The sequence below is a fragment of the Agelaius tricolor genome, unplaced genomic scaffold (genome assembly GCF_023055355.1).
Source record: "Agelaius tricolor isolate 1412-34295 unplaced genomic scaffold, bAgeTri1.0.p SCAF_6, whole genome shotgun sequence".
Lineage (NCBI taxonomy): Eukaryota > Metazoa > Chordata > Aves > Passeriformes > Icteridae > Agelaius > Agelaius tricolor.
The window spans coordinates 45,686,378-45,714,339 of NW_027269266.1; the positions used below are offsets into that span (position 1 = coordinate 45,686,378).

A 27,962-nucleotide genomic window follows, 5' to 3' on the forward strand; every position below is an offset into this window, starting at 1 on the left:
ATTCATGCGAGGTAATGAACACTATTTGCATAGGAGCAAAAAGGTCTACAGGGGTGCCAGTATGTATGGACACACTGGAAATTTGCCAAGACTTATTCATTTGGGCAGGCAAGCCTATAGCAGCCTCTCGATGGGAATGGCAGATATGGAAAAAACAAGCTGTATTTGTGATTATACTGAAAACATGTATGTGAAGGGTGTTTGGGGCGGTGCATGGATAGCAAAGAGTGAACCTCAGCAACCAGTGGGTCTCTGCTAATTCCACATTCACTGAGAAAGGTGTGCCAGTGAAACGGTGCAGGGGACAGCTGTAGGAAGAGGTGGGTGAGGTTTCATGAGACCCACAGGCTGTAGCATGAGGAGAACCTCAAGAATTATGAAAAGGACCCACAAGTTTCACAGCTGCACTGGGGTAAGCATCCTCTGTATTTACTGTGTCACACAAAAATCATGTTTTCTGCTGACATCTCCATGTCCATGCCAGGTGAAAAATTTATTCTCAGTGAAAAAGGGTCAGGGCACACTCCTACTGAGCAGCTGCAGCAAGATGTGTGATCGACCATAAAGGAGGTTAAAGCCTCTTAATTCGAAGACGGGGTTGTCAGCAAGGAGGAGTGAGAAGGTGACGACAGGAGGACACAGTCTTTAAGCTGTGCCAAGGGAGCTTTAGGTTGGATATTAGGATGAATTTCTTCACAGAAGGAGTGATTAGCCATAGGAATGTGCAGTCCGGGGAGGTGGCGGAGTCACCATCCCCGGAGGCGTTAAAGACTGGACGTGGCACTCAGTGCCATGGCCTGGTTGGCAGTGTTGTGTTCCGCCATAGGTTGGGACTCCCTGATCTCAGAGGTCTTTTCCGAACAAATTCTGTGACACGGCAGCCGTGGGGGGATGGACTCCGGACACACAGCACAAGGAAGCTCTGGGCGGCAGAGAGGGTCACACGCACAACCCGCCGGGCAGCTCCCGAACCCGGACGTGACTCGCGGGCCGCCACCGGGCCCCTCAGCTCCCCCGGGCGGGCACCGCGCAGGGGATTGGGCGGCGCTCCTGTCAATCAGCGCCCGCGTGCGGGCGCCGCCCCCTCTTCCCGTGATGCCTGCGCGCGGCGGGCGCTGAAATTCAAATCCCGGGAGCGGTTGGGGCGAGGTTCGGCCGCTCGCGGGCGGCCTTGGCAGAGCGGACCCTGCGCGGGCACCGGCACAGCGATGGACCCGTTCACCGAGGTGAGGGCTCGGCCGGGCCCGGCCTCCCGCAGGTCGTCCGCTGGGGAGGGGGCGAGTTGTCAGTGTCGAGGACCGCGGGGACACAGGGCAGGGAAGGGGCCGGTTGGGGTCCGAAGGGAAGGAGCTGCTCCTTGCGCCGCGCTCTCGGTTCGGGATAGTTGCTCCCGGCTGAGCCCTGTTAGCCACCCTCGTCCCTGCTCGCGGGGGGATCTGCGGGCTTGCAGCGACCCTCTTGTTCTGCCGCGGGGAGACCCTCGCTGCCCCGCCCCTGGAGCCCCGCTCCTGCCGGTGCCTCCGCTCCTGGAGCCGCCCGGGCTGTGTCAGATCCCGCCGGGAGAGGACAGAGCAGGGCTGATAGGCGCAAGGGTTTGCGGAGGAGAGGCCCTTTCCCAAGCCGGGAGTTTGCCTTCCATGCGTGTCTGGCAGATAAGATTCCCAGCGGGGACGGAAGGGATCTCGGCAGCAGACGGGAGCGCTCTTGACACACTGTGCCTGCCGTACGTAAAGGTCCTAAATCATACATAAAGGTTCATAAATCTGTGAAAAGAGGAGACCATCTAATAAAAAATGCATACTATTTGGCACGATTGCCACATGTGATTGGTCACTTTGGCAGGCACAGTTCCTTTTTTTTTTAAAAAAAAAAAGGACTGTTGGCTGTTAGAGTGAATTGGCTGTGTGCTTAAGTTTTACAGAAGCAAAATTGTAGTAAAATGAAGAACTGGCCACCTTGAATCTGTATGAAGGCTGAAAGTTTCTTAAAGATGCTGTCTGTACTCTGATTTAATGTCAGAGGTGTAGTTTTAGAGCTGTCTTGTGACTGCTTTGAGAAATGTCATAGTAAAAAGGGCCTTCAATCCGCAGCCTGCGTACATAAAATCTGAACTACTTGAAAAAAAATTCAAATCACATACACTGATGAAATACTCTCTCCACCCCTTGTAAACAATCTGTTTATCAAACTGACATTCTTTCGATAATTTGAGTGCCCAGAACAGGTGATTGCACAGATCTGATTTTTAAAAAATGAACATAAGGTGTTGATCTGAACAGATTTGCTAAATGTGTTATGCCAAGGCAGTCCTACCCTATTCCCATGTAAAGCCTTGCTAAGTGTAAACATCTAAAACCTCCTTCCTTAATTGGTAGTGAGTGACATGATCCAGCTCGTCTTAAATAAACTTCAAGTCCGGACTACTGAATCAAATTTAAAATGGTTTTGCATTCTGGGAGATATTCCAACCTGTACACGCCCTTCTTGTACATAGCTGACTTGAAATGCTTTGAAAATGACCAACTGTGAGGCCACTCCCCAGAGTAAACTTCATTCAAGTGTTAGCCAGTATTGCAGAGTGCTTAAAAAGTCACCTTATCAAGAATATTTCTGCTGTGGAAGACATTCCACTGTTGTGTAAAGTTCTGACCAATATTAGTGTCCTAGTATTGAAGCTTAGTAACTTTTCCCAAAGTTCTGTAAAAAGAAATTTACCACGTATTTTTAAGTATTTATATTCTGTGGTTTGTGTTGCTGGTTTTTTTTTTTCTTTTAACATAACCTTCCTTTAGGTTAACTGCTTTCAAATAATCTTTGTCTACACTTTGCCATATTCTGTTACTTGCAGGGACCTGGTGAGGCACTCTAAGTGTTGGTTATGTAAAAGCTAATAATTTGAGCCTTAATTGGATGAAGCATACTGTTAAGTGTCTGCTGATCACTTTGCAGTACCAAATTTTGTCTGTGTCTCAATGAATTTAAGTTCAAATGAATCTTGGTGTAAGATTCAGTGGAATGCTTTCAAAACAGCTCTGAAATAATGATTCTTTTGGTTAATCTTGCAAAAAAAAGCTGATAACCTTCTGAATCTCAATTAAATTGTTGATACAGATTGAACTGAGGAGATGGTACAGGGGGTACATTCTGAGAATCACAATGAACATACTATTTGTGACTCCATTCATAGCTGATTTTATAACTCAACTTTCTTGCACAAAAGGGTTTATGTTTATTACTATGGGATGTTAGAAATAGTCTAGGTTATTTTGTACTTTGAAGTAGTTTTTACCATTCACAGAAGCAAGGATGATTTCCTAGCATGGAGGATGAGCAAAGAGAAATAAGTGATGCAGTTGTTTGGGGAAAATTTGCAAATTAGGTTTGAAGTTAACTGTAGCTTCAATTGGTCTCTTTGCTCTATTCTGCTAGTAAAGCAGGGTAGTTGAACAAATTCTTGTCTAAGAACATAATCATATGTGATTATATATGGGCCTAAGTATCTTCTCTAATATGCACTTTAAAACATACTTTTGAAAAACTGAAGTTGCCCATTAACATTTGAGGTGGGAAAGTTTTTTCTGATTTTTAGAAAGTGCTTTTGTAACACAATAATCCACTTTGACTTTGTAGTCCTCAGATTCCTTCATGTAATAAAATAGGTAATTGTCCCAGGCACACTGTGTGATTCTTGGGGCTGTTCTGTGCAGGGTCAGGAGCTGGACTAGAAAGTGGATCCCTTCCTGCTCAGTATATTCTAGGATTTTAAACTTCTGTGATACTCTGGAACTTTGTCATCAGAACAATTGGAGAATGTCCTTGTAGAAAATACCCTATTGATGAACTTGGAAAGTAAGCCTCCACTTGTGGAGTGTGGCTTACTCATCGTGTGTAACAGCACTGTTGGAATTATGGCAGTTGGATGGAAAATTTGAGATGCAAGAAGCCAATAGGAGCTGGAGCTGAATAACAGAGGCGTGCATTCTTGGGAAGTGACATCTCATATTAACAACTGAAACTCTTTTGCTCAGCTAACAAAACAGAAAGGAATGTGCCTCTATTTGAATAGAACTGTAGGAATACTGTTGTAAGACATATTCAACTTTTTGCAAGAAGAGCTGTTAATTTAAATTGCCTTTAGGTTTTTTTTAATGTGGGTACTACATGCACTTTGTATCCTGCTCTTTGCATTTTGGAAGTAAGGAATGTTGACTTGTGGGCACAACTAGCATGGAACCTGCATTAAAGGCATTCATGCATTTCATATATTTTGGGTTTGGGATTTTTTTTTCCAAATTCCCTCTCTTCTGTGAAAATTAGCAATGCTGAGATTTGTTTTCACGAAAAAGCTGTTGAGATTGACATTCTATTTGTCCTGTGTTGCCCTACAATAGAACATTGTTTAAGACTTCAGCCTTAGACAGTTAAAAATGTCAAATGTGTATTTAATTGCTGTGCAACAGGACAGATAATGGCTGGCACAGTTCTCACAATAATTTATGTACCACCAAACAAGTGCAGTTTATATGCTTCCCTTTAAAGGGCATTAGTTCAATTGCACAATTTCTTGTTTCAACCTTAAAACCTAGATCAAAAGAGTCATTAAGTATCCTTTAGATGTGATCAAACTGAGTGATAATGACTTACAAATGCTATATTTAAAACAAACAAACCTTTTAGACCTGAATACTGTAAGGAATCACTTTGTATTAGTATGGAACACTTACTAAAACAGCTATTTTATATGGAATATAATCAGGGTACTCAAATTTCCAATCAGTAGGAAATGAAAAAGAATGTTATATAGCTCAATTGGTATATCTTTATATGTTTTTCTGTATAGAGATATCTTAATAAACAGGCTATTTACCATAATATAGCTAGGTATAATATCAGTCTATTCTTAAAATTTAAGCTGGAGGCAAAGAAATTCACCTTTTGATTTAGAAGGTGTAAGAGCAATTTTTTTTTAATATTGACAGCCACGCTTTTATTTGTTGAACTTTTTTATGACCTCTTGACAATTGCTTCAATGTTGTTTATTTTGTTAGAGGGCTAGCGCCAGTCAGGTGACTTGACCAGATGCTTTAGCAATGTGTCAGAAAACCCTGCTAGCGAGACTTGACAGATCAAGACTGTCATGTGATGATTCAGGATTAAAAAAAAAAAAAATTACTTTCAAATATTTCTGATGACTTTGGAGTCTATAGGAGCCCCTCTTTAATTTTGCCATTGCGCCTGTCTCTTTAGCCTGATTTTCTGTCACCAGCAAGCTAGCTGGAGACAATAGTTGATGTAAGGACTGAAATTTGGAACCTGCTGGCTACCTATGCTAAACAGAATTCCATCATCTTTTACTCTGAGCTGTTAGCAGTTAACACACTGCAATGTCTGGTAACACATGACTTATTGACCACTCAGAAACTCCTTGAAAGAACCCGTGCCAGGCGAGAGAACCTGCAGAGGAAAATGGCAGAGCGGCCGAAGATGGGGGCGAGACCCACAATGCAGACCAAGAGGGCCAGAGAGCCTTTGGCAGAAACTGGTAACCAGGCACCTCTTCCCAGTGACGAAGGTATTTAGTGGCATGTTTAATAAAGATTGTTTTGATACCAGTCTCATCTTTTTTTCCAAAGGGAAAGTGAAAACACTGAACATTTATTTTATACTAAACAGTGATGGATGCAGTTACTTGGCCACTAGGGCTAGTTTGTGTTTAGCTGGACCTGAGGGCAGATGTGCCAAGTCCTTAGTTTAGAAATGATTGTGTAATGCCAAAGAGAGTGCCTTGTGCTTGGTAGATTTGGGAAGTGCATTTTTTTGGTAAGCATATCAGAGTATTCATAAATCATAGCTTTATTTGTACTACAGTTGTGTTGTTGGAAAATATTTTAGATTGTTTGAATACGAATTTGTTTGAATCTCTGACCTATCCAGTAAAACCAGATACAAAGCCATCACCATCAAAAAGGCTCTGCCCTAATGATATGGAGACTCAAGCTCCTAGTTCAGAGAATGTACAGCCAATTCCTTCAAGTTCCACAAGCCATGACTCTCCTCAGATGACTTCAGAATCGCACGAAACTGCTTCTAACAGAGCTCCATTGCTTCAGCCTCTTGAGAAAGTAAAACAAAACACCAAGTCAGAAACTCCTGCGGCCCTTTCAGTCAAAACACGTATGCAGAAGTTGGCAGAGCAGCGGCGCTGCTGGGATAGTGAGGGTATGTTTCACGTGCTAAGTACCATTGGTGTCTCTCAGGGTTTGCATGGATGATTAAGTTGGCTAGAAGAAGATAATGTTGTGTGTGGGAAGATTAATGTCTTTTTAAAGAATTCTAAGACAATACTAGGGCAGGCCTAAAACATTGAAGCTGTTATCTACAGCTTAATTTTAAGCTTATTTTTCTCTGTTACTCTCATGCCTTGCTCCTCACAACACTGACATAAAATTAGTAAACTGCTTGATTAAAAATTTTTAATTTGCTTAATCTCAGTGCCTCTAGGGCTAGTAGTTTGTTTCTGTTGATGGCAGGAACATCTAATTGTTGATAAACTCAATATATAGTGTAATGTAAAAGATACAGTTCTATCTCAATATAATTTATTAGCAAAATAAATGTGTTTTCTTTTTTCCAGATCCCTCTGAATGTGTTCCTCTGTCTCCTCTCCAGTCAAAAGATCTGTGTGTTTCTCCACCTAAGCAGACATCCAATGCCCTGGCAAGCGAAACCCCTATTGGGAGGAGAGGCCGTTTAGCTAACCTTGCTGCTACAATTGGTTCCTGGGAAGATGACCTAAGTCATCCATCTGCAAAGCAAAACAATGCACAAGAACAGCCTGGCACTACTTGTTTATCCAAATTGTCCACTACAAGTGGAGCATCTGCTAGAATCAATAGTAGCAGTGTAAAGCAGGAAGCTGCATCCTGTTCTCAAAGGCTTGTTGAGGCTTCTATTAATAAACCAGCAAACTCAAAGAGAGCGGTGAGTGTCTGATTTAGTTGCTAATTAAAAATTGATTTGAGTATTGTATTGGGACGGACAAATGCTAGCACATAACTGTTAATATGAATTTAAAGATTTGGTGTGAGCAGTCAGTCTATTTACAACTTTTGCTTTATTGCAATCCCTCACGCCCTTTTTTAATAGCCGATCTGAAACAGCTTAAAATTCCTTTTATTGCAACTTAAAGATGAGCACTTATGTGTTTTGTTGATGGCAATCTACTTGATTGCTGCCCTTGACCATCAGAAGGGGGGCTTGTTACAGAGATACTGGATTTCACTCTGTAACTTCATGTAGTTGATTGACTGAAATTGTGAATGTTATTGCTGTATGAAGACTCAATCAGAACAATGAAATAAGTAGTACCAGACACTTATTGATCAATTTATGCAATTTCTGCCATGACAATATCTGCCATGTGCATTCTTGTTTAGGCAAATGTGGGATAATATTTAAAATAGCTGACAAGAGCATCAAATGCTGAAACAATTTGAAATACTGGATAAAAAAAAAGTACTAAAAGCTTAACACTTGTTCTTGGCTTTTTCTTTTGTTGAAGGAACAGGTGTATCAGCTGATACAGTGCTTTTATTCTTTTTCCTCTTGAGAGAATAAGAACATAAGTCTCATCTTTTATTTTTTTCTTTTTCCCTTGTTAAGGATCCAAACAATTTTTTAACGCAATCTTCAAGAGTCACTGCTCCCTGTTCTAAAGAATCTGAAGTACAACAACGGCCGGCAGAGAATCCCTGCAGTCCTCGGAAAGCTGAAGAGCGTACACAAACAGCCAAGTCAGCTTTGCCTCAACCAGTTCAGTCCAAAGCAGAGCCAGTCAGAGGAACACATGTGCAACTTGAACCTAAGGGTAAACCCACGACACCAGGTAGGCTGTGTTTTGGCTTCAGTAAATAAATATTCATTCAAATTAGGCCTATGTGTGCTGTGTTGAAAACAACATACTAGTTAAGAATTTAAAGTACCATACCAGATAATAGCTATTTCCAGCTGTAACTCGAATAAAAAGCTGATGAGTTCTGTGATAATTATTTTAAGTTATACAGCTTCTGTATTTTGCAGGGGATGTTTTCTTGGACGTGTTTTTAGTAACTCTTAAGAGCAAAAGCAGCCTAAAATGTTAATTGACATTATTCAAAGTTTATTTCAGATTGTTTGGTACTATATGTATCCATTTGATATATGCATATTTAGAAGAAATAGAGCACCTATGTGGCAACAAGATTCTAACTTTGCAGTGTCTTTATTTTCAGTGATAGCATTGATGTCAAAACAAGTGAACATCCTCAGTTTTTAATTCAACTCTTGTTGTGTCAGAAACCTGGACTAACAGCTTGAACTCTTAAAAATGATGGCCAGAAAAGCATGTTTTAGATATGCTGACAGTAACAGATAAGCTCAGTCAAGCAGGGTGGATGCCAAACAACATTATCCTCCTCACGCACTAGAATGCTTATTTTTGTGAAAGATATAAGTGGGGCTGGTTGTAGAGGAAACTTGGAAAAGGCAAATCAGTTTAAATAACAGACGTATTGCATATAGACTGTGGTAAGAGACATCTACTTGCTTTGATTTACTGTTTTATTAACATCACTGTTATGATTTGCATTTCAGGTTCAGTTTGTATAAAGTGTAATGGAGTAAGAGCTGTAAAGGAGGCAGCTTAATTGCTTCACTGGCAACCTTCAGGATACAAAATTGCAGTGATTTCTTTAATATTGAGAGTTTCTTTCAAGGCAAAACAATTGTTCTTGTAGGGGGATCTGGAATTAAGCCCTTCCTGGAACGCTTTGGGGAGCACTGTCAGGAGCGTAGTGCACGCAGCCCTGCTACGAATACTCCAGGCTGCAGAACACCCACTGTTACCCCAAATACAAGGACAATCCAGGAGAGGCTTCTCAAACAAAATGAAAATTCCTCTACTGCCAGTTTAGCGCTTCAGCTTAAACAGGTATTACTTGTTACATTCATAGCTAGCTTATAAGCCTGGGGAAGGTTATTACTGTTCTGCCCCTACCTGAGAAATCTGAAGTGTTGTGACACCTTAAGGCTGTCAGTTTTTCTTCCATTTCCCTTCATTTGTTTAGGAACGTGAACGGGAACTTGCATGCCTTCGTGGCCGATTTGATAGGGGCAATCTGTGGAGTGCAGAGAAAAGTGACAGTTCAAAGAGGAAGCTTCCAGAAGCTAAAATGGTAATGTGTCATCTCCTCAATCAAAATATGATACTTTGAATTGCTTTAACATTTTCTGAATACAAAGTTAGATATGGAAATGTATATAAGGGATGAAAACCTATGCTTTGGGAGTGCCCGGGCTAGCAAGACCACTTGTCTAGTGACATGTATGATTATTAACAAATTATTAGTTTATTTACTTCTTGTAGAATCAACTAAAACAAGTGATACCTCTTTGAGCCAATTGACTTATTTACTTTTTGATGATTAGTAACTGCAAAATCAAAAGAGCTCCTCATGCAAACATTTAATATTTACTCCTTCCGTTAAATATCTTGGATAAATAAATAGGGTATTGGATAGGCAACCTCTTTTTCCTAGCAGATGTTAAAATGTATTTTTTTTTCTGGTAGTTTTTTAGTTGCTTTGAACATTACCTCCTGAATGCATTCTGGTTTTATTCTTGCCAGGAAAGCCAATCTCAGGCCAGTCCAAAACATCCTCCTAGCTCAGATGCCTCTGCTCTTGGATCTTCAGAAGACACATCAGCAGGTGACAGGCCAGCAAAGTCTCCCAGCGTGGAGTCTTCGGGTGAGAACTGTCACAGTTTGCCTGTGACTAGGGCTGGACAGGAGCACTGCACTTGATATTCATGAGCAGAGAAAGAGGCCAGTAACTGATATGTGGAACTGGACCTCTCCTTTGGTTACTGGTTATCTTATCTAAATCTTCTTGTATGATAGTAGTACTCTGCACTCCTATACCACTTGAAAGGATGGCAAGGCAAGACTGTCTTTTTGTTTTTCAATGGATATACCTATGTTTCAAGCTTTAATGGAGGTTAAGGGCAGGGAAGTGAATGAGAATTGTCAGTTGTGTGTTTAGTCTATCCTGAGTAACCAAATTTACCTATTTACTACGTGCGTAACCAAATTTCACAAGAAGCTAATGAGAGGGAACTCTTTCCTTGTCAGTATCCTTTGTGATATTAATTCTTATGGTAGGACACCTGAAAAGAATTGTGAGGTACTCCTGGAAGCCTTTCTGGTGCTTACTGAGCAGAAGAATATTCAGCTCTCTGTGAAAAAAGTGTGAACTTAGTTAACGCTCTTGGTGGACTGTTCACTGAAAGATCTAACAAATGTCCTTCTAGAAAAATTGGGTTTGCATGCAGTGGTTTGTTCAGTGGATTTTTTTTTTTTTTGTGTGTACTTTTTAAAATTTTCCCTTTTGCTCATGAGTGTCTGCACTCTGCTATGGTTTTAGCATTGTTTCTTGTAGTGTCAGTTTTCTGATTATAATATAGAAGTCTAGATGTACAGGTTGTTGAGGGTATTCTAATGGACTTTTTTTTTACATGTGGCTAACTGGAATATTTAATCTGGTGGTCTTTTTGTTAGTAGGACTTCTAAAATTCAATAACTAAAATAAAGGTTAGACATAATACTTCTTTTCTTTATAAACCCCTTAGATACTTCTAAATGTGAAGAGACTGATAAATCCAGTCCTCTGAAGACTGCTGAGTCAAAGAGCCCTGTAAAAGCAATATCTGTCTCAAAACTTGAACAACATGATGAAAAACCAAAAGGTTTGTATTGAGTAGACTAATATTGATGACTTAGCTCTCTATGGCCCCTTGTCTCGGACAGTGTTAATAACCTTCAAGTCTGAACAATGAATTCAAATGAAAACATCTGCTGATTCCCATGTGTTTTTTAATGAGACTTATATAAAACAAATTAGGAAGCTTCAGTTATCATACATAACTCTTCTCTCTTGACATTCAAGTCTTCAAGGAATATTAAAAAGCTCATATTAAAGACTCATTGGAAAAGGACACAAATAACTGCCCTAGTGTTTGACTTGCAGTTAAGTTTCAGATGTATTTGAACTAAAAGGTTGAAATTTGTCTAAAATGTGCATCTATATATTCCCTTACTGCATTGATTATGCAGTATATGTAAAAGTGGTATATTAAAATAGCCATGGAAGTGTGCTTTTAGGTTCTATATGGCCAACTGCAAAAACTGCTATTTAATCAAGCTTGCTTGAAAGGCAAAACAAGTTTGCTTCTGTTTAATGAGAGTCTTGATGTTACTAATATATTTTAAAATGTCACCCTTCAGATGAAGTATACGAAGGCAAAATGCATGTGGATGACGAGATGAATAGCTCAAAGGTGATAAATGAGATTTTTGAAATTCTTCAAGAGGATGGTCCAGACATAGAAAAGCTGAAGAAAGAAATGAGCATGAGCCTGGAAGGTGAAAGTGATGAGGATGAGCAGGAAGAGTCGCTGAACATTTCATCAATGTCTCTGTTAACCCCTCTAGTGGAATCTGTTGGTTCAGAGGTGAGAATTCAGGGAGGGTGGGGAAGGGCTTTATCACACAAAGGTGTCCAACTGGCTTGTGAGCTGTGATATTTTGTAATATTAGGATATGTGGGCAAATAAATTAGTTTCAAATGGTATTTTGCTAATGAAAGTATAATGAGGCAAAGTTATTTTTCTCTGAAAATAGTGTAGCATATTGGATGCTCTGCTAAACAAGTGGTCTGCTAAACCTGTTACTAGTACTGGACTTGTGCTGGTATACATGCATTCAGTGGAGTGACTGCTGATGAAAAATCTGAAGAGAAGTAATTATGTAACTGCACTAATTTGGAAGTTAAAGGTGACATCTCATAGAGTTCAATCATCTGTTAGTGTCCTTAAATAAATAAACTTGCTCTATGTCTGTACTTGTAAAATATCATCTGTTAAATAGTATTAAGCAAATTTACTGTTTATATGTAAAACAAGTAAAGGAGAAAGAAAACAGATCATTATTATGTGAACAGATAGCTGTAATATAATATTTTCTTTTCCTCAGGCCTTTGGTTCTCCTTCTAAGTCAACTGGGGAAGGTAGCAGTATCAGTGATGTCAGTCTGAAGTCTGAGAAGCTCCAAAGGACCAGAGTTCCCAGGGCAGAATCTGGAGACAGTATTGGCTCTATGTCAGAAGATCGCAATCTGCCTTACAGGTAATAAACACAACCCAACACCCCTGATTCTGTAAGTGCTCAAGTTAAAACACTGGCTTTTTTAACTCTTCTAATGATATATACTACTCAAACTACAACTTAAGCTTTTTTTGCAAGATCTCAGCCTTTATCAAAGATTGTGTAGTCTTTTATGTTGCTTAAACTTAAAATGAGCTGTTAGAATACCTTCTTTAAAGCCATTTAGGCAATTTGGAAAGCTTCAATGATACATGCCTATGTATCTTTTAAGAAGAGCTTGGCATACCTGTGAAATATTTTATGATGTTTCCTTTTTCAAAAGCGTTGATGCATACAGATCCCAAAGATTTAAGGAAACTGATCGTCCTTCAATTAAGCAAATAATTGTTCGCAAAGAAGATGTGGCTTCCAGACTAGAAATGAGAAGAAATGGCCCATCTGATCAAGTCAACATCAAAAAGAAAATGCAGGTACCTAATATGCTTCTTAAAATCCTTTTTCTAATCTACTGTTTTCAAATTTAATTGCCCCTATGAATGTCCAGGATATTAACATACTGCTTAGAACTGCAAAATAAGGTTGTTAGGTTATTTCTATTTTGCATAAATATCTAATGGTAGGGAATGATGATGATGCATAATTTGAACAGCTAATGCTTCACTTAAAAGGATCATGTTATAGATTAAGTCTGGAGAGAACAAGCCATTATTTTGATAAGAAGACAGAGAAATCAGTGTCTTAGCACTGCCTTTGAATTAAGCAGAATTTGTAACTACCTACTTTCAGTAAGTAATATTCTGATCTTTACTAGTGCTTTGTTTGTGCTAATCTCTATTGCTGAATTTCTGGTTAGTGCTGCTACTCCCGGAGAAGGGAAGACTAGATGGGATATGGAACATATAATATTGTAGTCTTTCACTCCACACCATACCTCTGAGATCAAAAAAAAGTTGTGCTGCAGTGTTCTTTTGCTGAAGTAACAATTAACTGCAAGGCTTTTGTAGTTTGCTGTCTAAAGGAAGCCTTGCCCCCCGAAAAAGCTCATCTAGAGACATTTCCTTGTTTGAATGCAACACTAGTTCTCTCTTCTTGATAATTATTTTTACTATTTGTTTTCTCTAGGAACTGAACAATGAGGTCAACAGGCAACAGACAGTGATTTATCAAGCCAGTCAAGCTCTGAACTGCTGTTTTGATGAGGAGCATGGAAAAGGGTCACAAGAAGAAGCAGAAGCAGAGAGACTTCTTCTCTTTGCAAGTAGGTTTTTGTACTCAAGTTCAATTCTTTGTAATGAACATTTTGACAAGCTTCATAATTTCTTCCTCATGCATTTATTGTGTTACATTGTGGCCATTTATTAATAGTTCTTCTGGAAAAAAGAACAGGATAATATCTGTTCTGTCTCAGCTCATTTTATAGGCAAGAGGTCCTTTTTGACCCTTAAATATTAATCATTTTACAGTGTAATAGAAATATAAGTTGCATTTTGCATACTTAAGGCAGAAAAAAATTGTTCACTACTTTTTCTTCTGTAGAACTGTAATTAATTTCTTTGTGCAGCTGAGAAGAGAACTGCTTTATTGGAAGAATTGAATAAACTGAAGAGTGAGGGACCACATAATAAAAGAAATAAAGCTGCTTCTACTTCCGCTGAATTTGCTCCCTCCAGGGGATCTGTTTCCATTTCAGAAATGCGTCTACCTCTAAAAGCAGACTTTGTATGTGGTACAGCTCAAAAGCCAGGTAAAACTAGCAAACAAAAGCTTTATTTCTTTTCTCCTCCTTCCTCATTCTCCCAACATGTATTTCTGGTTCATTCTCCTTGGGTTTTGTTTTTTTTTGGTCTTCTGCTTTGATGTTCTCAGAAATCTAGGAGTAATGAAAATTTAGCTATTGCATTCAGTTCATCTGCTTCTGACTAACTTTTCAATGTTTCTGTGAAAGCTGATGTGTGGTTAAGCTGGCAGACCTAAGTAAAATAAATAAGTAATAAGTAAAATAAATAAATAACTAGGATTATCTGCTGATCTGACTGAAAGTTCCTCTCCCCTTTCACACACTGGTTATTGTAGGTCTGGCCTGAGATGCCCCAGGCAGTAAAGCAGTTGCTGTGAGTCCTGTGGAGACAATTTTACTAGTAGACACAGCATAAAAAAAATAAAATTGTCAAATGTAACTAAATGTTTTAAGTAGGGTGAAACAGAGAAGTGCTTAATAGCAATGCAGTACTTGGGGATTTTTTTAGATACTTGGAGTCCTCTGGCTAACCAAACTATCTGATGTGTGCTTACAGAAGCAGGAAATTACTACTATGTAATAATACTGAGATCTGGAGCAGAAAACATGGTTGCAACTCCATTAGCAAGTACTGCCAGCTCCTTGAATGGAGATGCTCTTACTTTTACTACGACATTTACTATGTAAGTATAAAGAAACTATTGAACTGGTTTTAAGTCTGATGGTGGAACATGCATAAAAACATTTGTAGTCTTAGTTTATAAGAATGTCATATTCTGCAACAAAGTGTGGAGAGATTTTGTGGTATAGCTATTTCCTTCTTCAAAAAATAGCTGGAAGGCACTTCTCTCAAAAGAGCAACCTAGACTTATTCAACCATCCATCAGCTATTTTATCTGTTGCATTTTCTGCCTTTTGTTCTTTCCTGGAACACCTGCAATGACAGATGGATTGCTGTGCCTGAGATGTGTTTTTCTCTTTTGCAGCAACTAACATTTTATATAGCTATTTGGTCTTGGTATCTGGGAAAATAGTGCTTTTATAACTGTAACTTCAACTCTCACATGTCAGCTAAAAAGGCATTGTGAGTTCAAAAGGCTGTTTGCTACTAAGTCTTCAAAATAAATAAACAAACTCTGTTTTTGAAGTTCAGCTGTACTGGAATTTTCACTTAAAGCTGTTTGCTTGAAAAACCCAATCTGTGACAGGGGAGGGTGCAATCTGAGAAATGGTAGATGCACGTTATCTGCCTCTTGTCAGCCTCTCCCCTTTTCTGAGTTCCAGAAAGTATTTTTAAATAGTAATACACTAAAATTTTCTTGCTCCTTGGACAGTTATAAGGAGCAAAAGGATTGAAGAAGTAAGGAGTAATTTAAAACCCAACAAAACCAACCAAAACAAACAAAAAACCCCCCAAAACTCTGCCACAAACAAAAGCCTTTTTGCTTCAGTTAGTTTAACTTGTTTTTTCTTCCCTTTAGGCATGATGTGTCAAATGACTTTGAAATAAATATAGAAGTTTACAGTTGGGTATGTATCAGTTCCTGTGAAGAGGAGGTGTAAGGGAGAATGATGTGCTGTACTTTCTCAATACCTTCTTGCCTTACAGGTGCAGAGAAAAGAAGGTACAAGCACTGATAAAAGGAAAAAGACAAATAAATCTAAGGTAAATGAAACCTGAAAATCAGTAATGTAATGTTTCAACAGAAGGTATACTAGCAAAACTGACTGATAGTCTTACACAATCTGTTGCTTGCTTTTACTCCCTTCTTGGAACATCTGCCACGACAGATGGATTATGGAGACCTACAGCAATTAGTAGATTGGACCTGCAGCACTTGGTTGAGTCTGAAATGTATTGGTGGGGAAGAAGTCTTACTAGTTCTGCAAAATGCTATGCTTTGCAGACATTTATTTGTTAGCTGTGGGGCCTCCGATAGTGTTTTATTGCCCTTTTTCTCCACTTCAGTTAAACTATGCCAGTCAATACGCCCTGTTCTGGAGTTTGATTTGTCCTAAAAGTTTTATTGATCAACTAAAAACTCCTCTTTCTCCCCAGTATTAAGTATAAGCACTAGATGCTTACTTTTTAAAGCAAACATTGTTTTAATAAGGGTGTGCATATCAAGTGTTTGTGCTTTTTTTTTAAGGATATATGAAGATATGTAACCCTAAACAAGCCTTTCTGGAGGTGGTTTGGGTTTTTTTTTTGGTGGTTTGTTTATTTTGGGTTGCTTTTGAGGGCGTGTGTGTGTGTTTTTCTTCTTTTCATTCTAATAGAGCACACAGTGAATTAGTGGCTTCAGGTCTGATTTCCTCCTTGACAAGTTCTGTCACTTGGTAAAACCAAGAAACTTGAGTGTCTTTTAAAACAGCTGGAATGAGTACTTAAGTCCCCTGTTGGCAAGCAGAAATAGGAAATTTCTTTATTCTTTGATTTGGCACAGTGAAAGCTTCCACCTATTCTCTAATAAAAATTTCAAGTACCAGGGTTCACTAAGGAGTTTTTACTTAAAACTGAATGATTTCATGCTATTGAGGGTAACTTGCTGATATGAGGTAATAGGTTTGCCAGTGGCACCCTATAGCTGCTTTTTGACAAGCTACTTAGACTTGTCTTTCAACCTCAATAAAAGTACATAAATCCAGTTTGTGCTTAATATACAGTCTCACTTAAACTTTGAGATTTTAACTTGAAAATAATGATGTATAACAGCAGTATATTGAACATATCCTTACTTTTATTGTTAATTCTTACCTTTAGTTTAGCAAATGGAACTTTGCAATCCCATTACATAGGTAAAAACACTAAGATTGGTTTTCTGCTTTAACTTTTCTGCGGTAATTATTTCTTTGCTATGCAGCATTTCTTTCACTGAGATCTATTACATCCAGTCAAAACCCAAGACTTACTCATAGTAATGAGTACCCATTCAAAATTTGAGATAAGCCTTCAGTAGTTTCACTGTCTAGTTCTCATGCAAATGTGCTGGACAAATGCAGTAGCAAAAGCATTTATCTTCTTGTCTTCTTTTGTAGGTTATTACTCCAAAGAGATTATTAACATCTATTACCTCGGTAAGTATGAATTTAATATTGTAACAAGATCTGACTATGCCCCCTTCCAAAGGGCATGTTCTTACAGATTAAGGCTGTGCCCATAATAGATTCTTTCTGTTCCTTATGTAAGGCTCTATAAATTGTCCAGTTTTCTGCCAAATTTTTCAGTCATCAGCTCAAGAAACAGCTCTGTTACATATGTAATGCTGGAAATATGCATTTATTTGGACTTTCTTTTCGATTTTCTTTCTATTTGATTGGGTTTTTAAAAGTATTTCAAATGTAATTTCTTTTTACCTTGGCTTTGTCTTCAGTAGAAACTGTCAAAAGTACTTTTTTTTCACTAAGCTTTTATTTCTCTCTCTTTCTAGAAAAGCAACCTTCTTACTCCAGGTAAGTAAAGTCTAAACCATCTTATGCCAGGATGAATAATCTACACTCGCTGTCAAAATTACTATATCAATAAATAACACTTGTAACAGATGACAATTAGTGAGTAATGAACACTAAATTCTCCAGCCCAGAAACTGGCCCTGTGCTTATTATGTTACCATTACATTCAACAGAAGATATCTTCACAAAATCAGAACTAAAATCTGCTATCAGATACCCACAGTCTGCATTTTTTTTCCTGAAAGTATGAATTAAAACTAATTTAATGATTTTAAAATTAGAGAACTAGAGTCTGCTGCCAATGAAGTAATAACAGAATAATTTGGAAATATGAACAGATCCTGAAATACTTCTTGTGTGTATTGTTTTGTATAAATATTTATATATAGAAAACATATATAAACTTGTTTATATATTTCTGACTCTTGACAGAAAAACAGCACCTCTAAGTATTTCTCTAAGTATATAAAAACATTATACACTTATCTGACTAAAGTTTGTGATACTTCAGCTAGCTTTAGCAGGAATTGCAACAACAGGAGCTCATGAACTAAATCTGGAATGTGTATTATGCTGCTGCTACTAGTAAAATTCCTGAGCTACAGTGTGTGTTTCTCATGATGTAAGTGCAAAGGAAAGGCGTACAAGTTCTGGAAGATTGCAGCCTGTCACTTAAGAGGTTAAGCGATAGAAAAGTCACATTCCTACTGCAGGGTATGTGTGCCTTGCAGTGTGCCCCAGCACACTCTCCATCCCCCTGAGACTTAAAATGCTTTGTTTTCTCCTTTGTGGATGTTTTCAAACCTTGTTTCTTCTGAAAGAAAAGATCTTCTCAGGAGGAATGGCGTGTGTCAAGATTCTCTCTGAATATGTTGCTGGGCTGGGCTGGGCTGGGCTGCACTGCAAAGAGCGCTTCTCCTGGAGTACTGAGCAGGGCATGCATGCAGTAGTGCAAATAAAGTACTTTTTTTTAAGCCTTGCAGCATCCTGTTTGTGTGTTTTGGTATGACTTCACTTTAACTTTTCTCCACAGCCATGGCCAGTCCAGGTGGCCCAAATGCCATACGCAGTACAAATTTCATCCTTGTTGGATCCCACAAGTTATCGCTGTCTTCTGTGGGAAATACCAAATTTGCACTGGACAAGGTAATGGAAATTATTGGTTGCTAATCCAAAGGTAATTGTATGCTACTAGAAAAATAAGAGTGGGTTTACTTTTCAGGTGGAAGCACCATCCTAGAAATGAAATATATATAGTGGTTTCTAGATAGGTTATTTATATAGACATTAACAATTTTTGTATCGTTTTTACTTACATATAATATATGAATTAAATGTTGTTTTGAGATAAACAGGGAGACTTTCATTACTATGCCAGGGGCTCTTTAATTTCTGTAGGTCAGTATAAGATATGGTTGTGCAAAGATAACAAAGGAATTTGATTACTAATTTGCTTTCACTGACAAAAAATTGATGTATGCAGTTGACATTTCTATATGTGGTCTTCATATTGTTGCTCCTAGTCTTGCAGTTATCACTAAAGAAGGCATTAAGTGTGTTTTAATGATAATGAAGTTTTTGAATTTTTCTGCATTTAATTGACCTAAAAAATGCTATTTGAATATATTTAGGAGTATCAGTTTTTCCTTTCGTATCCCAATTAAATTTATAGAAGCAAATTATCTTAAGGTTTTTTTAGAGCTCTTATTGACTTTTATGCCATTAGTTCCTTGTCTAAACAGAATGTTTATTGGCTTTTGCTATGAGAAGTTTAAAAAATGCATTTTTACATTCATTGCAATATCTAACCTTGTAATATCTAATATCGAAAACCTATTTTAATAGGTGTTTATGCCAGCAGCTATCCTAAGCTAGTTTAAAATTAATTCAAATGTTACTACAGTTTATGGTAGTACTAAATCACAGCTTTAGCTACCCAAGAGCAGCAAAAGAATAATTTTGGTTTTTTTGGCCAATCAAGTCTTATGGCAATAATAGTATTATTGCAATTTCAGCTTCTGATAAGAGATGAGAAAACAAGAACTAATTGTGTTTGTGTATAAGTCTTAAAATATCTCAATAATGCTATCTTGCATTTTAGAAGTTTTACTTTTTGTAGATAGAAGCAGATTCCTTTACTGAAACAGCTGGCAGGACAATGGTTAAATTGCACTGTTGTTACTGACTATGTGAATTTCAGAAGTAGCAGCTTTGGTTCTTCTGCATAAATGTTCCTCTTAACCAGAACTATGTGTAGAAATCTTTGTGTGTAGCTTCCTTATTGGAAACCTCTTGTTCTTGGAGATAATAGAATCAGCTTTTGTATTATATTCAGGAGTTTAGGTTTGGACTTCATTGGTTTGCATTGTATGACAGGACACTGGACTGGACTAGTGAAATATAGCAAAAAGACAATGTTCAAAGAGAATTCTGGGGAAACTAGCACTTGGTTAATTTTTTGCAGATGCAGTCTTACAGTTATCTGGCAAAAAGGGGAATTCTTATTCATGATTTGTTTGGGTTTTTTTATTAAATTACCTCAGTAAAATTTCAGTTTTGACTGGGCCTAAGGCTGTACCAAACAGCTCCTTGCTTAATGTATTTCTAATATGGAACAAACTGATGCCACAGTGGTTTTTTTGAGTGTCAGTCCTCTCTTTTACCTATGCACTGTTAAAATGCAGGGTATAAAGGACCAAAATATAGTTGTGTATAACTGTGTCCTTTTTTCTTCTAGACCATAACTTTACACTAATTGCATTGAGCATGTTTCTTTTTTCCCTAGATAAATTTTGAAGGGGAGGAAAAAGAACTGTTGGGATATATGTTCCAGGACAAGGTTGCTATGATCCTTTAGTTTCTAACTTAAAAGAGGAAAATGCTTTCTAGTGCATGTTGCTTATTTCTGGCTGGCCATTTTTGCAGCTTTTTTTTTTTTTACTTCCTCTGAGAAAGTGCTTACAAAGATTTACTAACTAAACACAAGATGCTAGAAGCCTTTAAGACTTGCAGAATTCTACCCCTTTCTTTCACAATAATAAGCATGCTGCTGGAACTCAGTTATGTAGGTAGCTTAGGGTTGCTCCTTAACTAGCATGTTTTTCTTGTCATCCTAGATCATTAGAGGAGGGTGTTTCTTGCTTCAGAGGAAAATGTGTTTCCTAAAGAGTTCTAGTCAGGAAATTTGAGCCAGCTTCTTGATGAACTACACAGAACATAGAATCAGCTGCTGTGCTGATAAGAGAACCAGAGAAAAATGTCTGGCAGCCTAAATTCTGGTTTAACTCAACTTGTTGCTGTGGAAGAAAATTAAAATCTCTTAGAACCTAAGTAATCTTGCTCCTATTCTAACCTTGTTCTGACAAGACATAGCAAGACATTTGGCGTTTTAAACAAAAAGTTTTGAAAATACTAAACATGTCAAATAAATGAGGTCCTTATTTGTACACAAATGTGCACTTAAAGTATTTTGCTTGGTGTATGTTTTGGCTTTAGAAATTATGTGAATTGATATCCTTACCAGAAGTAATTTGTCTTTAACCTATGAAAATAGTTTTATCTAGTTAATTGTTTACTGGAGTCCTGCAGAAGAAAGTGTTTTGGATGAATTTTCATGGTTTCTCTCAAAATTAAGCAAGTGATACTTTTAGTACCTATCATCTGCTATTTTTAATCAGAAGTCTCCTAAGAAACCAGTTTTTCAAATGCTTGAGTTCTTTTGAGATGTTTTTACAGATAATCTTCTATGACAGCAAGCTGTGTTCCTATGGCAAATACCTGAGTGACCACACCAGTAGGCAAGATAGCATAGTCATGGGCTTTAGTTTTCTTTTAATCTAGTTTGATATTTGTCAAACTGCTTTCTTTCCATCACCTTTAGCGCTATAAAGTGATATATTGTTAACTAGAACTCAGTATTTTCTCATTATGTCTACAAGAGGGTGTTTTGAGACCTGATTTAGTAATTAGTAATGGTATTGTAGGTTCTGCAAAACTGTGTTGTGTTTGTTATACAACCTCTTTGCTTTGCCTCTCACACAGTTCCTCACTGCTAAACTTCATAAATTGGATTCTTCTCTTCTGACATAAAGCTTAAAGGAGATGCAAAACCCATAAACCTGAAGTGGGGAATGGCCAAATATTCTTGAGGCCCTCATTCAGAAATGGGTTTTACTGTGCTTTATTAGGGTTATATGCCATTATTCCTTGATGTAGCATGTAGGGTTAGAGTTGTCTTATCAGTCCTGGATTTCTTATTTTTGTTACGTGGAAGTGTTTTACTATTTTTTGCTTCTCAAGTGGTCATGGAGACTCCTACCTAATGCTTAGAATTTTTCTTGCTATACTATTCCTGTTGAGTACAGGAGCAAGCCATTAATGCTGTTAGTTGAGTAGATCTGACTTGTGAAAATGATTTGATCACCTGCTTCTGCATGTATGTCTTATGTCTGGGAGGAAGGCTGCATGAGGTCTGCAATTCAAAGGTGATCCATTTCTAACCACAACACTTATTTTGGTGTTCTGCAGGGCTCACTGAGGCCCACAGATGAGCACTTTTAACTACTGAGGGTTACTCCTGTTCATCTCAAGTACTAGCAAAATTTAGTTCCATTTGCATGGTGTTGATTTCATAGTTCTGAAAGCTATTCTGTACTCATGCCTGTGCCTATTCCCTTGCAAACAGTTCTTTATTTGTATTTGAGTGGCAGCATCGGCCTTCCTGGCTTTTCTAGTAATACAAAAGATGAGTGTTTCTGAATTTTTTTGTCAATTTCTTTTTAAGATTCTTAGCAGTGTTGCTTATTTAGATTAGCAATAAAATATGGTTTGTAGAATGCTGTGCAGGTCATCATTTGCTTGTTGAATTAGCTCTTTGCCTCAGTGAAGGGGGGTAAAAAAAGAAGGGATGTGATTTCATGGAGTAGTCAACGTAATGAGGCATTATGTGTGGAGGGATTGGGGAAAGCTCAAAGGCAGACTTTGCATGCTCTTCCTCAAAACTCTTGACTGTCAAATGGCTGTTTAACTGACCTCTGGTACAGTAATGAAGCTTTCTTTTTTTTCTCCAGTGGCAAAAATAGGACTGGGAACCTTTTCTGTTAGAAATTACTTAACACATGTCTTTAACACCTTGAATGCTAGTTGAGAACTGTTTTCATTATTTCTCCCCTTTCTAGGTTTTCTTTTATGTAAAGATTTATCTGAGTAGGCACTACTACATCAGTATCTGCCAAAAATGCTTATGGTATCCAAGTACCATTCCTGTTTAAGCTCACTTTGGTGAGCTTTGTTATTTTCCAAACAACTTGGTGTCAAACTTAGGCAGAAGCTTGAAAGGTGTGGACTGGTGCCTTCTGTTGTTTCTAACCATGCTTGAAGAGCCTGTTTTCATAGCTAGAGTGCATGTTTATATATCCTGATGAGCAAACTAATAAATAATTATTGGAAAGCTTCTAAATGAACTTGATACCAAAAGTGATTATTACTGTCTTGCTTGAGTCTGACTGACTGCTTCTTTCTGGCTGAAGGTCCTAAGAACAAGACAGTGCTAACATCTTGGTGCAGGTGGCTTGCTTGAACTGATAAGACTTAGATGAGATATGTCAAAATTAAATGATTGTTTTACATTTTGCAGGTTCCCTTTTTGTCTCCTTTGGAAGGTCATATATATCTGAAGTTGAAATGCCAAGTGGACTCTTCGGTGGAGGAGAAAGGGTTCTTGGTAAGGTATTTATTGTATTCACTTCAAACTCCTGCCTTGGAAATTACAGGTCCTATTAAATATAGTAATTTTTTAATGTCACACCTGTGTTTAAAGCTAAAAACTGGCTTGATTTTTTTTTTTTTAAATCTGTGAACCAGACCACAAATGGTTTTTAGTTTCTCTTCTAAACATGTCTAAGTTAAGGCTACCTTTTAAGAGTTTGTGTATCTCTCTTATAAACATCTGATTTATTTTGAACTTCAGTTAACCTTCTCTTTCTAAAAATCTTTGATGGTAGATGAGATTTTAATTTCAATGGCAAATTTTACAGGACTCTTTTTGTTTGTGTTTAATAAACACAAAAGATTGGGTCTTTTTCCACTGTGTTCACAGCTTTTCTAAATGACAAAGAAACAACAGTATTTTTTTTTGAGAGAAATCTTGTGCCATTCTCTCTAAAACTGGACCTAGAAAATGAAGCTCATACTTGGGCCTAGGAGCTGGAACTGTTGAAATGTCCACAAGATGGCAGTAAATGTGCTATGAAAATGAAACATTAACATTTGCTGTTATTTTTGTGTTTCCAGAAATCACGATTTCTTTAGACTCTTCAAACACTGCTTTCTGTCTCCTTTCCCTTTACTTAATTGAAGTTGAACGGATTTCATTAGATGCAAACATTTCACATGCTTATGGTATTTGCTGTCCCATGTTTCTGTGTACTAATTTGAGAAAGTCCATATTTGCTTCTACTATACAATATGTGTAAAGAATGATGTACATGCATACCGGATTTGTTCAGAGTAAGGGTTTGGAAACTCCCTGCACCACTGAAAATTAGAATCTGAATTGTGAAGAGTGAGAATCACAATACACACCTTAATTGGGAAAAAAGTTCTGTGTAAGTTCAAGAGATATCAGGAATAGAAGTCCGATACTAAACTCTCCATTCTAGTTCTAAGGAAATGAGGCTTGAAATGGATGAAATCCAGCATCCAATAAAAGAACTGCCAACACAAACATTTAAAAATCAATTTCTAATTTCCTTTGAACTGACTAAACTTTCTTGAGTGGCCTCTTAAATAGCTGCATGTTTTTTAATCTTGATTTTTTAAGTCAAAAATTACTCGAATATCTAATAATAATAAATTGTTTTTTGAACACATTTTACCAACCATTTATACTGTATATACTAGAAATAACCATTCTTTACCTTAAAATAATGGGAATGCTTGTCACCATCAACATGAAAATCTCGTAATTTTAAACAGCAGTGATAGGTGCCTTTTAGCAAAAGGCTGCAAACCTGAGAATGATAGTGTGAGCTAATTTTCTATACCATCTGGACAATAAATACACTGTCTGAGTAAAAGCCTCTCTCAGTATAATTTTTTTTCCTTTTCTTTCATTTAGTGCTATGAAAGGTTGTACTTGCAGAACCATTCTGGTAGAAAAATAGTCAAATACAGACCAAGCTCAAGGTACAAAGTTACCCCATTTAATTTTTTATTTTTAAGACCATGTTTGAAGATGTCAGTGGATTTGGAGCATGGCATAGGCGCTGGTGTGTGCTGTCTGGAAATTGTATCTCCTATTGGACATACCCAGATGATGAGAAAAGAAAGGTAATGCTGTTTTGTAAAGCTTAGGTCTAAAGTTCTGTAGTGCCCTACACAAATAGTTGTTCATTGTTAAGGACAGTAATGTTTAGGCTTTAGACTGGTAAAGCATGGGATTCAAGTTCCTTAAGCTTCCTTGGGGAATGGATGGGACTTTCCTTCATAAAGCTGACCTAAATCATCATTAGAGACGGACTTCCCTCTCTAGTAGAACAAGGGGGAAAGTGATGGAAGATCCATATTTAATTTCCCCTTTAGTCTCAAGGCTTTCCATTGTGCTCATCAAATCACTAATTATTGAATTGAAATTGATTGGACTTGTACAGCTTAATAAGCAGACTGTATCTAGTTGCCTTAAGTTTTAGACAAAATGATGACTAACACTTAATATAGTAGAAAATTAGAGTGGGCAATCCTTGTATATTGCAGAACTATCTTATTTGACTACCTTATTTGAAGTCCTTGTCTTCTTGCAGCTCCACATTTTAGCTGGAACTGGTGCTTCCTAAATGGTTCTCACAGAAAACTAAGTTCTTGTTGGGCTAATGAGACAAATCAGAGGTTTATCTGTCACTGAGGTGAACCTTCCTGTCTCCTTAGTGTGTTCCTGCAGTGCACTAAATTGTTTCCACTTTCTTTTAAAGACTGCTTTCCAAGAGGGTTTTTCTGATTCACTGAAGTTATTTACCATTAAACACTTTCTTGTTTAGTGGCAGAACATTTTCTTTCCCAAACTCCATGGCAAACTCTGGTCCTTTTGGGACTTCTATGCCAATCCAGATGCCTGAGTTTAGTTTCTTCCCTGCTAACAGAGGAACACCATATGCTGATAGTTGACATTGCCAAAATATATCAATGTACTTTATTCCCTTGCCAGGAGAGAGGGAGAAATCTTTGCCTACTGTAAGACAAGATAGTAAAAAAAAAAAAAGTTAAGCAAGAAGAAGGTTCCTATTTTGCTTTTGTCTGCAAGCAAGAAGCTTTGGTTTGTTTTGCAGATTGTTCTGGAAAATTTTCTAGACTTGTTTCTCTATTTTTCAGAGAGAGAGAGTCAGCTGTATTTTGGTGATCTACAAAAATATAAAACTTACTAAATGCATCCCCTTGCCCCTACTATATCTGTTCCATTGTGCAGAGATAGATGTCACCCAGAAGTATCAGTATTAGTCCATGATTACTTTAAATCATGGGACTTATTTTAAAATAAATTTCTTACAGCTGCACATATATCACCTTTTTGTATGGAGTAACTCACTGAGAGAAGGTGTGTTCACTTAATATCATTGAAGTTGTCAAAGCATATGTTGTTCAGCATTACTTTTGATTGCAGTGCTCTTGACTGGTGAACTGATTTCACTTTCAGCATCCTTTGGGCCGGATAAACTTGGCTAACTGCACTAATCATCAGATTGAACCTGCCAACAGGGAGTTCTGTGCACGTCCCAACACTTTTGAACTAATAACTGTCCGACCTCAGAGAGAAGATGACCGAGAGACCCTTGTCAGCCAGTGCAGAGACACACTCTGTGTTACAAAGTGAGTACATAAAACCATGGAGGTTGTGGGAGGGTATTCTACCTCATGTGATAGTTGTAGTAATGTAGGAGCTTTACAACTTTGTCATAATGATGCAAAAGTCATTTAAATGCTGAGGTTTTGGGTGGCACTTGAACTGTTTTGTTCACATTTAATCCTAACTGCTTTCTAGAAGTGGCTTGGTAGCAGGATAGTGGAATGTTTGACTTAATTTTTAACCCCACTATTTCTTCTGGGCTTCTGTGATTGGTCAGCTTGACATTTGTCACAATAACTAATTGGAGGTGGAAAATAATCTATAGGGTTCCTTGCCTTCTAGGAACTGGCTGTCTGCTGATACTAAAGAAGAGCGTAACCTTTGGATGCAAAAGCTCAACCAAGTCCTCATTGACCTTCGCATGTGGCAGCCTGATGCCTGCTACAAACCTTCTGGAAAGCTTTAAACTTGGGAAGGGAACTACACAAGAAAAGAATTTAAATGAAAATGTTGGAAGTCCTCTGGGTCACTTATGCTTTAAGTTTGAGAGAGTATTTAACATTATACAGGACTATGTTATGCAGTATTTTTATTTCACTTAAAAAAATTTAAAACCTTCTTACTTCCTAGTTTTGAGTATGGTAGGAAGCAATTAGCTGTTTTTAAATGTGCTAAATATTTATATAACTCCTTTTTTGGAAGTCTTCTAGCTAGGTGCATTCTCTTTTTCAAACAACTAAATTATTGCAGGAAATCACACTTCAGGGCAGTAAGGGGGGCACTAGCTAGTGAAAGACAAGGTTTCTAGATAACTCAGCTCCCTGAAAGAAGCAACACTTCAAAATGCTCTTAACAAGAATGCTGCTGAAGCACAATATCTAATGTTGTAGCATTTGTTGGGGTTCTTTTGTAATGATCTGGCATAGAAGTAACTAGTCAATTTTATTCTACAACATGCAGTATAGATAATTCTGCTTGTCCAGCGTCCTTGTGGTCAGAACAAAACATGCACAACAGATTCATACTACTTTTGCAATTTCTTATACAAACTAGTGTGGATAAGTGCGTGGCATGTACACTATGTGATTTGCAGGTGTGGAATTAAGTATGCAGTATATTGCACTTTGATAGAAATGGAAGGTCTTGAATATTTTTGTTAGGACTGCTATATAAAAAATAATCAGACAGAAAAATTTAGGTTTATGGTTGTATACATCAGTATTTCCTGGGACTTGTGGTTTTTACAAGCTAGAGTTCTCCATTTGAGAACCAGGAATAGGTTAATAGGTAGTAAAAGTGCCCTTTTTTTGTTTTGTTTAATGATAAGACTTTACAAAGCTGCTGTGTACCAACTAATACTCCTCTGGATGAAAAAATGGGTCTTCCTCCCTTTGATATATGTATCCACAAAGCATATAAAAGCAGTACTTCAGACCCATCATGAAAATGGCAACATTTCTCAGTTAAAACTTGCAGTTCTCATGGCTTTTCACTGAGCATATTGAAATTCCAGCTCCTTACTTCACTAGGAATGCAGTAGTGGAAAACTTAAGATTGCTATTGCTGTTATATATTCACACTTGAAACACTAAATTCTGTTACCTTATACTGTTTTCATCCTGCCCCTTTTGTACTTGCTTTTAAATCACGTTTTCTTTTCTGATGTCTTTAAATATTTCTAAACTATGTATTGAGATTTATTTTATTCATTTAAAATAAAAAGTAAAACTCTCCCTG

At 37.7% G+C, this 27,962-nt stretch overlaps 1 protein-coding gene across 2 annotated transcripts; it reads left to right on the forward strand.

The window, feature by feature from the left end:
* The first annotated feature begins 1,114 nt into the window (after positions 1-1,114).
* Positions 1,115-27,962, forward strand: ANLN (anillin, actin binding protein). Of its 2 annotated transcripts, XM_071429651.1 has the most exons (25): positions 1,115-1,226; positions 5,419-5,572; positions 5,935-6,219; positions 6,635-6,981; positions 7,663-7,885; positions 8,775-8,968; positions 9,105-9,212; positions 9,665-9,785; positions 10,666-10,782; positions 11,321-11,547; positions 12,068-12,219; positions 12,521-12,668; positions 13,321-13,456; positions 13,760-13,942; positions 14,493-14,619; positions 15,418-15,466; positions 15,546-15,602; positions 16,976-17,014; positions 17,368-17,389; positions 18,423-18,535; positions 20,175-20,228; positions 23,025-23,111; positions 24,611-24,718; positions 26,076-26,248; positions 26,568-27,962. In XM_071429651.1, the coding sequence occupies exons 1-25, from the start codon at positions 1,209-1,211 to the stop codon at positions 26,689-26,691; spliced, it is 3,366 nt and encodes a 1,121-aa protein (XP_071285752.1). In that variant the 5' UTR covers positions 1,115-1,208; the 3' UTR covers positions 26,692-27,962. The 2 variants fall into 2 exon arrangements, with proteins under 2 accessions (XP_071285752.1, XP_071285753.1); XM_071429652.1 differs by lacking the exon at positions 20,175-20,228.